The following is an 11,996-nucleotide window of genomic DNA, read 5'->3' as shown; positions in this document are numbered from 1 at the left end:
ATTTAATTTTATATGTATTCTTTTTATAAATATCAAAATATAAGAAAACTTAAATATAAAACGTAATTAAAAATATCAGTTAAAAAAATATTAAAATTGGCTCCAAATTATTAGGTGTTCTTAAATATTACGATTTTGTTTTTCCAGAAAAACTTTAAATGATCTATTATTGAAGTCTGGTAATTAAAAATACTTTTACTTTTGGGCCAAACATCGCAATGCTGTTCCATTAGTTATACATTTGTTAACATGCTAGCAATTACGTTCGAATATTAGTAATACATAGCATGTTGAGCAATATATTTGTTTCTGTTAATATAACTCTGTTACTGTTAATAACTCATTGCTAGTTCACACGAGCTCAGGTTCATTAAATAATAGTAACAATTTTGAAAATGTATCAGATGTAAGTTCATTTGAAATTAATGTTAGCTATAATTAATTAATGCTTTAGCAGCATTCCTTAGTTATGTTGACTAAAGTAATGGCACCTATGATAATTGATTGATTGATGATTTTAGTTGGATGTAGTCAAAAGGTGGTCTGATCTGGAACAGGCCAGTATTGCCCTTTAATGGGGAGAGATAGACGCTGGATGTTTAAAACGAACTACTTTTAATTTCAATGAATAGCCCTTACCAGAACACACAAAGTGGACGGTTTTCGTGGGCTATTAGTCTCAGGATCTTCAAAACTTTGACGACTAACCAGATGCAGCAGATAAGCACCTGCCCGAACGAATTAAGCAGCATTAAACCGGATTGTGCTTCATAACACATCCCGCTGAGCAACGAACGAACAAGGATAGCCACTTGGAGAGGCTGCAGCCCCAATGTGCTCTGAAACACGTCCATGATAATGTGACTAGATCGTGAGTGAGTCAATAGCACCGGAGGCCACAGTCTCGTTCCTTAACTTCATAAGACGAGGGCAGAATGAAACAGAACTGAGTAAGAGGTAATTCAATAGAGCGTAATCCAATAGAGCCGGGTACAGAACAATGGGACAAAGCGTAATTGAAACGTAATGTTAGGCAGCGGCACTCAATTCAACGGAACAGAACATGATACAAGAATGTAGAACAAATTACAACCTGGAAATGTCACTGAATATCGGGTCGGGCATTGCTGCTTATAAATTGAAACGGCGATATTCACACAAGAGATTTTTACAGCGGTAGCTCCTGAGCTGCCGGCAAACAGGGCACTTAACTCTGATTTTAATTACATTCGTAGGGGAAAGCATCAACGGTACTGAGGCATCAAAGCACAATTTATGTTCAACTATTGATCTCGTGCGACCGCTGGTTTTTAATTCCGCCGATTGCATGCAAAAGCTAAAACTCCCATTACAACAACATCAAGATCGCGTCTGGCAACATGCCCGTGAAAGTCTGAGCTGATGCTGGTCAGGTGAGTCTAGGAGTATTGCGCTCGACATTAAAGATGCACTTTGAAGAAAGTGCTTACATTAATAATTGATGCAGGCCGCCTGTAATCAATTTGGTATGTCTACCACAGTACAGCTCAGCTTTGGACTCAGCTAAGCTCTATTTGAGGCTGAATGTAAAATGGCATGCGATGACTGTAGAGCAGGGCTCCTCAAATCTCGCCCTGGAGGTCCGGTGCACTGCAGAGTTTAGCTCCAGCCCTGATAAAACTAGCCCACCCGTGATTTTCAGATGACCCTGAAGACGCTGATTAGCATGCTCAGGTGTGTTCGATTAGGGTTAGAGCTAAACTCCGCAGGTAAGTGGATCTCGTGGGCCAGACTTGAAGATCCCTGCTATAGAGCCTGTCAGTCACGACCGCATTATGGCAAAGATTGTGGAATTTCCAACGATTTTCCCATTGTTACTGCTATTGCTTCAGTGCCAAAACGTGAACTCGTGTGCTTTTGAAAGCCGGAGCGGAACATAAGTGACAGTTCGCCGTTTTAGAAAAGCTCAAAAGCTGAAGTGTGGTAGAACCGAACTGATCTCAATAGCTGCTGTTTTCTCAAGCAACCTCTGAATCAGACCTTTAATCCTTTGGATAGCAGCTCAGATACTTCACTTCTCAGATATTCATATTCCCCCCTGAGTGTCACAAAAGGCCTACTTACTAAGATTCGTCTTCCAGTCTGCAGGGGAACTCTTTCTTCTTCAGCTGTTTTCATGACAGAGGTTAGAAGTATGTTGTCAACTTAACCTCCTGAAGCACGGGAAAATATATATATTTTTTATGACTTTACATTGTTTTTAGCATTAAAAATAACGAATAAAATATAATAAATAATTATAAAATCAAAGATAATTGGGATATAGTTTCTTTAAAAACAAAGACGTGAATGAATATGCATAGGCAAAAAAATGTATTTATTATATATTATGCACACAATGTACATTTTGACAGATTTAAATGATAATTACAAACTATAATAATATTTCAATAAGAGTTTTATTATATTCATTTTAGACATATCTGAAGACAAAAGAGAGTGAGTGGTCACGGTGAAACATCGAATCATTTGGTATCTCTGAAAAGCCGTGAGTGACATCCGGACGTAAAACGATGACATAGATATAGATATTCACTCAAATATAACGTCTTCATATGAGGACGCAGGGTCTTAAGAGGTTAATACTGCTGCACTGAATGTTCAGAGAGGGTACAATGGGGCTAAAAAACATCCTTATAAGCGAGATCTTATTTCTCTTTTTTAAATGCATACTGAAAATGAACACAGCTAATAAGTTTAAACAGCATAGATGACACTTTTTCCCTATCAGGAGTCTTTAACCCCACGCTTCAGACATTGCAGTGATGCAGTGCAGAGCTAGCTTGAAACATTTTCATATGCAAGATATTTTTTGAGTGGATCTGAATGGAAAAAAGAAATGGCCACTTCAGCAAATGGCGTATCATTCTGTTCATATAATCATCTCTGGCAACATTTTAACTATGTGTTTTATAAGCACCTTTTATTCTGCTTTCAGGAAACCGACAAACAATCAAGTATTTTCACTGCACATATATTTATTAATGAATAATGCTTATTACCTATTAGCTTTTAGTCTCATTTCGCCCTATTTATTAAAATGTCGTTATCTTATGACAGAATTTGGTACTGCAGAAACAAAATCACCTTGGTTCTCAAACTTGGTTCATGTTGTATCATTTTTAGGGGTGTAATTTCTCTGAAACGCACAGTATTTAAAATACTACATAATACAAATCTGTCTTCTCTATGCATTGAATAAGAGTATAGACAAACAGCTGGTTTATGTGTCCACTGAATCACATTTTTTCCTTAGCAACAGTGGTAGCCACATTCAGTAGCTTTTTCTAGACTAGGTATCACTATACAGAGAATGACCTTGCAAAACTACTAATAATAAAAATATTAAAAATAATAATAAAAATAATTATAATTATAATTTATATATATATATATATATTTTGACAACTAGCCCTGGTAGTTTTAGTGGGGGAAAAATGTTCTACAGAGTAAATTAGCTGTTTGATTACCACTATAAAAATAATACAGTAAATCAAGGATCTGTAGGTTGGTATTCGTTCTCTTACCCATAGTCTCTTGGAGATAGTTAATAAGCCTAGTTATAGATAGTTAATCGGTGCAGATCTGAGAGGGTCCAGGAAAGCAGGCTGTATGCAAATAATATACAACCAATCATATTCAGCAACTGAGAAGGGTCGGAATAACGGTGTGCAGAAACTGAGAGACCATTTGAATACAAACCAAACCAAGAAATTCAACATCAGAACATCTGACTGTGATCCGGCAACATAAGAGACACCCAATGAGTCACGAAACATTGTAGTTACACGAAACACTACGACTCAAACAGAAGAAATTCAGTGCTTGGGAGTCACGTCAGAATCCAGAGCGCTTTCCTCCGAAGTCCCGCGGACTGCGCTTCTGAATCACGCCATTTAAGCAATTTAGGTTTTTAGGCTTTGTTTAATATAATAAGCCAGATAATCAACTCGCTTTATTCCCGACTGCGTAAGGCGAAGACTCATTTTCTCTCATTTTTATTCCAACCGCCGGTTTGAAATAAAACAAAGAGGTTAAAAGGTCCTTTCAGCTTTTTTTTTTTAGCTACTCTCTTAATAAACTACTTTTTAATTCACAACAAATTAAATAGATCATTTGACATACGGCTCTTGCTAAATAAGCGCTCCGTGGCAGAGCTGCAGGGAGACACATTGTTTGTCCGACACTCCAAATCTGCACAAAATGTCACAATCGGAGCCCGAGAGCTGTTGTTAGCTTATCACGGGATTACCGCCACCTTTGCCGCTCCGCAAGAGTAATTACCTGTGAAAAAGCAATTAAATTTGCATTGTAATAAAGCTAAGATTACAAACGTAATTAATTTTCAATTATGAGGAAGCGCCAACAAAATGATTACACGAGAACGGCCAACTACCTCAGTAACGAGGCTCGTTTAGGTAACGTCTTGCATCATGTATCATATATTCTGCGTGAATATGCGACAGACCAGCGGTTTTAAGTCACGTTTGCCTTTATTATCCTTTATTTCGTCTGTTTCCATAGTCAGAAAGAATCTGGAATTTACATAAACTCCTCTGTACATGTAAAAACATTGTAACAAGATGGCATTATTACATGATGGCTCCTGGTCAATTAAAAAATAAATTGTGCAACTGAAATGTACTGGAAATAATCACTTGATCACTAGGAGGCAGCATCTTGGTTCTGATTGGATTGAACAGGAAGTCCTGAGGGGTCCTGGCGGGACGAGCGACGGGCGCCTGACGCGGGCAGCTCCAGGAGCGTCTGAACAGTCTGAGCGATGCGGGTGATCCCCTCTTCCTCCAGGATCAGCTGCGGCGGACACAGCGTGTCCTGGTGGGATTCAATGATAAAAAAAGAGAGAAGTACACCAGTATAAGTTTGTTATACTCGAAAAAGCTCACAAGATCTTAGCATGATCAGACGCCTCACTGCTTTCTGTATCACAGGCCCTGAAATATATGCTCCTAAGAGGAAACGCTGAAGGGTGAAGTGCACTCTGGTCAGACCGGCAAGATGCTAGACCTCTGTATGAGAAGCTTTCCATGCACCTATAAGGATAGTTGAGAAGCGCCATCTCGAGGGCCCACGGCGTGCAAGATGCTCCTCGGATGCAGACAGGATCACGTAAGCAAAGTGGCGACAAGAGGCACTCGTGACGGTCTGAAACACGTGACATGGTAAGGGCAGGCAATGCATGCAGCGCGGCTCTTGATGGCAGAATCATTTCTCTGAATTGCCGATGCTATCACACAGCAGTGGCGTTTAAGACACCGTGCCTCTCAGAGACGCAGCCGTGCAGTTATAGCACTTCACAGAGAGGATGCCATTTCATCCCGGGGTGAAGTACAGTGAGCGGAGCATAACAAGCCAGCGCTTCACCATCCTGAAAATCCATCATGCATTCCAATTATTAAGTGCAGTCAACCATAACCGTGTACATTAAGTATAGATTATGTATGATAAAGCGCTCTTATTGCCGTATTCGAGATGTATGTGGCATGCGGTGTGTATCAGATTAATAAAAGCGCAGCAGTGTGAATGGGTTATGTTTTTAACCCTCTGTTGTGTCGTGTGACCGTGTGGAAACAATTCACAGTCTTGATTTACAAATCAAAATGCGGCATCGTTGAATTAAAAGTCTTTAAAGGAGCCGTTTTGAGGCCAGTTAATTAGTTCTTCCTGTGGGTCAAGACATGCTCAGGAGCTTTTCTCACTGCTCTATTAACCCCTTGAGCACTGCTGCAGTTTTGGGATTTTTCACTGAATTTAAAACAGTGCCATAATCACATATTTTGTAGAAAATTTATTGAAATTGTCTAATTTTACAGAGAATAGACCAAATTCCAACAAATAGGTGTAATAATATATATATATATATATATATATATATATATATATATATATATATATATATATATATATATATATATATATATATATATATGATAGATAAATAGATTTTTACATCAAATGTTCTATTATTAAAAAGTTTGTTATTTGAGATCTATTTGGTCCATATCCGTCACGACGTTTCATTTTATTCCACTAAAAGGCAGTAAACAGGAAAAAAAAAATATTCTTTATATCATTTATTAAAAGAAATATTAATATTTAATTGCAGGGAGGCAAAGTTTCCTCTAGGGGTCTCTATTTTGCTATTTTTGAGAGATCAGGCATACAGAAACTCAAAACCTTCCCATTTCTGCATGGTTTGGGTTAAATCAGTGTTTCTCAACCCTCTCCAACACCGCACAGTCTGTACGTCTCCCTAATCAAACACACCTGATTCTACCTGTGAGCTCATTAGAAGAAGGGCCTGAAATGTGTGTGTCGGGTAAGAGAGACGCACGAAACGGCCAGTGTTGGGGCCAACTAGGACCGGGGTTGAGAAACACTGGGCTAAACGGATATAAATGGTCTCATTTTACACAGAAGACCTTCGATTCTAACACATGGGTGGAGTTATTCATAATTATTATTGTACTTGTTCATTTCGTGCTCAGTGCGCCCTCGTGTTTGGAGAGGCAGTCTATAACGGATAGGGCTGGGGTTAGTGGCATACTGATAAATAAAACAATACGCTGAAATACGAGGAAGGGGAAAAGTAGTAAGGGGGGAAAACAGTAATAAAACAACACTGCGTCGTCAGCGATGGTATGCTATTTTCCGCTCTTAAAGGCACAGTATGTAAGATTTTTGTAATAAAATATCCAAAGCCGACTTGCAGTGTTATATGCTCCATGCAGTTGGGTATTTACATTAAAAGTTCTCTAGAATTTGTAAATTCAAATATTTTAAATAATGAATAATAATTCAATAATGAACCGCCGCTGGTCATTTTCGCCTATCGACGACGCAATTTCACACACGATCCTGTTGAGTTTATGAACGGAATAATCAGGCGTTCAGATGAGTCACCACTGAAAAGCGCGGACAAATCGGCCATAATGTTCTTCAACAACGTAAAAGTTCTGTTCTCGCTCTTTCTGTATAATTTATTCGCTGTTTCAACTCAACCGTAGCCATGAATCGCCAATTACACGCGTTATCATATTAATAGTGAAAACGACATCTCCCATCGTCCCACTCATCCTCGCAGCGTCATCAAGCTCCGCCTCTGTTATTGTTTTGAACATGCGACCTCTAGCGGCGAAAGCTTACGTACTGCGCCTTTAAAGTTACGAGCTTTCGCTGAAAGTTTTACTGACGAGCTGTTTTTAATGATTGCCATTGGTTAAACACTTTTTAAAACCCTCTGATTTAAAATAACGACGAATTATAACAGAGATGTAAAATGTGTAATTTTGGGCTCACCTGAGATTGAGGTCTCAGCGAGAGCAAAAGTGTGCGTTTCTCAATTTCTGAGAGTTTCTCAATCATGCAATCGAAAATGGCCTAAACCTAGCCGGACAACGACGTCAGTCAGTCAGGTAACGGGGTGTAAAAACGCCCGGCTTTTCAGACACGTGACACATTACGTGATGACGTAATCGTAAGCGACGAAAACGTATTTAAGCCGAAATGAACCGCAGACGCTTGATCAAATTCCGTCCTTATTAGGCTACTTTATGTAACTTGGATGCAAAAGCGGTTTCTCTTAAAAGAAAGCTGAGGTCTAGAAGAACTTTGACGATGCAATTTTGGGAGCAGAGCTCTCTGTTAAATTAGGTGTTTACATACACCTTTACTGAGAGAATATGAAGCAGCCGTATGGCAACTGGCAGCGATGAATTGCTTTATTGTTAGGGGCATCAATTATTAGTGGGTATTTATTTGGACGTGTTTATTATGCAGAGCTCTATTATGAGTTATGTTTCATGTGCTTAAAAAGTTACATACTAAATACCCTTAAGAAGAGGTATACATGATTCCACTTCAGAATAGTATTATTAGCGAAGAGTTTGTTCCACGTGCACAAATTAATCAATTCACAAAAGAAAACACACGCTTAATTAAAAGAGAAAATGGGAATTATGAAATCAAATGGAAAAGACATTTTTTTAAAAAAACGTTCCGTAATTAGAAGAAAGTGCGACGCCGCAGAGGGTTAACTACATACAGCAGGCGCTGTCCCCGTGAGCACGAAGCACTTCACGGTGTCAAAGTGAAAAATGAGCTGGCCAGTTAATTAACAGATAATTAAAAATAATAAACAGAAAACAAATGAGCACATAAGTGTTCGCTCGCCTGCTTTGACGTACTTTAATGAGTTTAGAAGTAACCGAAATAATTGCTTGATAAAAGCACACCTGTACGCGGATAAGGCGCGTCACGTGATCTCGGTGCAACTGCGCATGCGTCTGATCGCGTCCCAATCAGTGCATTCACAGCGTAACACTGCCAGGTACGGCTGGGAGAGAGGCTCTGATGGTTTCTCAGAGAGTGACATTTGTCTATTTTAAGTTTAGATTAATTGTACAAACGCTTGAAGCGGCTTTACAGTTCTTTCTAACACTTCCTGCAGAGCTGATGTCTACAGACTGTATCTGAACTGCTGCGTTTGAATAATAAGCACCGTGTATGAAATGAGACACATTCCCTCTACGTGACCAGTAGAAGTCGGTAAAGTAGATGAACACTTGAAAGCTCAGTTATTTTCTGTTATTTGTTCTGGGGTTTGGAAAGTTGTTCGTGCTGACGGGTGGCAATTTCTTGTAAAGAACAGTTATATCATGACTTTATATATCTAAAAAGCGCTTGCAGCACTTTGCACTTTACGTGAACGTGTACTGTTTGCATGCACTGGCATTTTAAAAGAAATTAATGCTTTTATTTAGCGGACGCATTCAGTTGATCAAAAGTGACGGTAACATCATTAATGGCAAATTAGGATTTAAATCAGTTCAATTTGCTCTTTGGAATAAAAAACGTATCACTGCTTTCAACACATAACAAATGTTATTTGAAAAACAATGAATGATTTCTGAAGGATCGTGCGACGCTGAAGACACTTAAATTGAAAACAGTTGTAATATTTCAAAATGTCCGTTTTTACTGTATTTTTGATCAAATAAATGCAACCTTGGCAAACACAAAAGACGCCAAACTTTTGAAAGGTAGTGTATAAAACTTCGCTTACAGTAAAACAAACACACACCAGGGGCCACAAGTCTCAAAAAGCATTTTTTTCCTTTAAAGGTTTTTAAATTCTGTTATCAAGCAAAATATGTTTTTATAGCAACCATAAATTTTTATTTATTTTTTTAATTTGACAATGTTTTGCTTTAATGGCAGCAGCACTGATATCCTTTCCAGTGTGGTCTTAGACTTCGGACCCCGCCGTGCAGCACATACATACATATACTTCTCTTTTTCTTTGTTGGATCAACACTTACCTTACGACAAAGGGCACAGAATATCTGGACTCATTAGAGAGCAGCAGACGTGAGGATTTCACCCTCAGCAGAGAGACAAAGAACTAAAGCACAATTAATCATAAGCGAGAGCAACAATCAGTCATGAACATTTAACAAAAGCGCGCACAAAGCAGCGGACAAAACATAAAAATCAGTGTTTCAGTTTTTTAATAATTTCTTTACAGACAAAACAAATCTTTATATCAATATAAACTTATTAACTTCTTAAATACACAGTATTTTATAAATATTACAAAATACATTTCATGTGTTGCGTCTAGTTACGGTCTCCACTAGATAACATCTGGACGGAAACATTCATGTAGAATTCATCTAGTGCCTTCTAAACTCTCTCTCTCTCTCTCTCTGTGTGTGTGTGTGTGTGTGTGTGTGTGTGTGTGAGAGAGAAAAAGCACATCACGATCCTCATTTCATACGGCTGAAGCCTCTCAAACAACTGCGAGGAAGTCTATGCTAAGTCCCAGTTCGTTGTCAGTGGACGTTTTACATGACTATTATGATTAGCTTTAGCATAGACGGCAACGTACAATATTATAACTTACATACTCCTTAACAAAACCCTCTTAAAATACGTTTAAGACATCGCAGGGTGAGGGAAGATGCGTTATAGTTATAGCTAGTTATAGCATATCCCTTCACCTAGCCTCATTTCCGAGTCTCTCTCTCTCTCTCTCTCTCTTATCGTTCTCTCCAGACGAGAGTCTGCTCGTTAGTAAACTGTCGGCAAAGCTACTAAATCACATTAAGTAGGCACGGAATACAAAAGCAACGTCAGCATACAGCACGGGGGAAGATGGGTGCTCATGGCACATTACAGGACTACAAAACCAATACGGCCGCGTTTAGAATCAGGAAACGGCAGACGAAGAAGCACGGCTAATTTGGCGTTGTCTGCGAAGCCATATTGTGCACCCGCACACGCAAATACAAAAAAGCGTAACTTTTCACATCGTAATCAGCATTATATTACTCAGTTAATTTGTTTAATTTAATCAATTTTCCGTAACGTGCTCGCTGACACCGGGTCCTCAGCTAACGCAGCTTCGGCAGAACATAAATAAACTGAAACAATAACTTAATCTCCGACCGCTTGAGTGTGAGAATTATATTAAAGATGCTCTCAAGGAAACCCAAACGAACATTCGAAACGAAAAGCTTTGAGTCATTAGTACCGTCGAAAAGTGTAGAAGGAGCAGTTTAGTAAAAGCGCTGCCCTCTGAAGGTCACAGTCAACAAAAACGAGAAGGGAAAGCGAAGAGGTCCCCTCAGCGCTGACCCTAACAGCTTTCCACAACGTGTGAAACACACCAAATTCAGCCGAGAAGTACCATCACTGTTAAACAGACCGTTTACCAGACGCTACCAACTAATGTGCGCTGCTGCGAGAGCAGGAGGAACTTCTGAGGCACTTCGATGAGGACCAGATACAAGCCATTTTAAAGCCCTTCGAGAGATAATAGAAGGCATGGGGAATTTGTGCCGGTGCTTTAAAGCTCTTAGGATAACGATATCCCGCTAGAAGGTGTATAAACTATCCTGGGATCGACAGCGATGCTAAGGCAATCGGGTGGAAGAGCCCTTTATTAGTGGAAACCATGTCTATGTACAGATAAATGTATGGAAAAAGCATCATTAATGAGCATTCTTGTGCAGGGAAAATGTGGATGTACGATGATTTGTGGTATATTTCGCTAGCTCTGAAGTCCTACAACTAACCTTTTAAGATATCTGTAGGGGAAGGAATTTGCTCCGATATATATTTCAGATGGCGTCGGTGGTGTTTGTGACAGTGTACACAGTACAGAGATGATGACTTTAAAACCCATTACATTTACACGTCGATACTCGCTCGCTCTATGCTACAAGGTGGCAGTAGAACAGATAGAGCAAAGCCATGAGGAGAGAGTAGAAGAGCAGGAAGCCGGTGGAGAAATGGGAGGAAGGAGAGACGGAGGGAGAGGTGCCGCTGTTGTCCTCGTTCACCTCCTCCTCCTCTCCTCCTCCTTTTGCCAGGAGTGCCGTCACACAGCGGTGCACTGCAGATAGCTTACTGCACAGGATATCAGACGCTAAACACAGCTCCATCTGAGAAAGAGAGAGACAGACAAAAGGACAGGAAGAACAATGCAGAGGAGACAAACAGAGATGTTTGGACACACTGTTGAACAAAGACAAAATTAAAGCCGGATCATTTAAAGGGACAGTTCACCCAAAATAATAAAATCCTATTACTATTCATCAACCGCTTTTTGAAACGTGTAACGTTTTAAAAATACAAATATTTATATACATTTAGTGTTAAAATATGAAAGAAAATGATCACTTGTTTACTCAAATAGCAAAATTTGAAACTTTTTATAATAATACTTTTCCGGACAAAGCATCCTTTTGTTGCTAAAAGTTTTGAAATTCACAATTCTGCATAACTTTAAGCCCATTTTAGTAACAGAAAAGCGAACAAATATTTACTATATGTATTTCTATATTAGTATATAATATTTGACTTCAGTTTTGAATGCCACTTTATCAACGTTTTGCCCATTTCTATATGAAAATAAAATGAGAATATTTAAC

At 39.0% G+C, this 11,996-nt stretch overlaps 1 protein-coding gene across 2 annotated transcripts in view; it reads right to left on the bottom strand.

Moving 5' to 3' along the window:
- Window positions 1–4,513: 4,513 nt before the first annotated feature.
- The window catches only part of lrch4 (leucine-rich repeats and calponin homology (CH) domain containing 4), a 31,900-nt gene continuing 24,417 nt past the window's right edge, over window positions 4,514–11,996 (bottom strand). Inside the window, exon 18 of one of the 2 annotated variants that reach the window (XM_043243098.1) lies at window positions 4,514–4,875. In XM_043243098.1, coding sequence (XP_043099033.1) covers window positions 4,705–4,875 — 171 coding nt within the window. In that variant the 3' untranslated portion in view covers window positions 4,514–4,704. Of the gene's footprint in view, window positions 4,876–9,552; window positions 11,508–11,996 lie in introns of those variants that run through there. The other variant, XM_043243097.1, reaches the window with a different exon arrangement.

Source organism: Puntigrus tetrazona, chromosome 7, assembly GCF_018831695.1.
Source record: "Puntigrus tetrazona isolate hp1 chromosome 7, ASM1883169v1, whole genome shotgun sequence".
NCBI lineage: Eukaryota > Metazoa > Chordata > Actinopteri > Cypriniformes > Cyprinidae > Puntigrus > Puntigrus tetrazona.
This window is presented reverse-complemented; position numbering and strand designations above follow the sequence as displayed.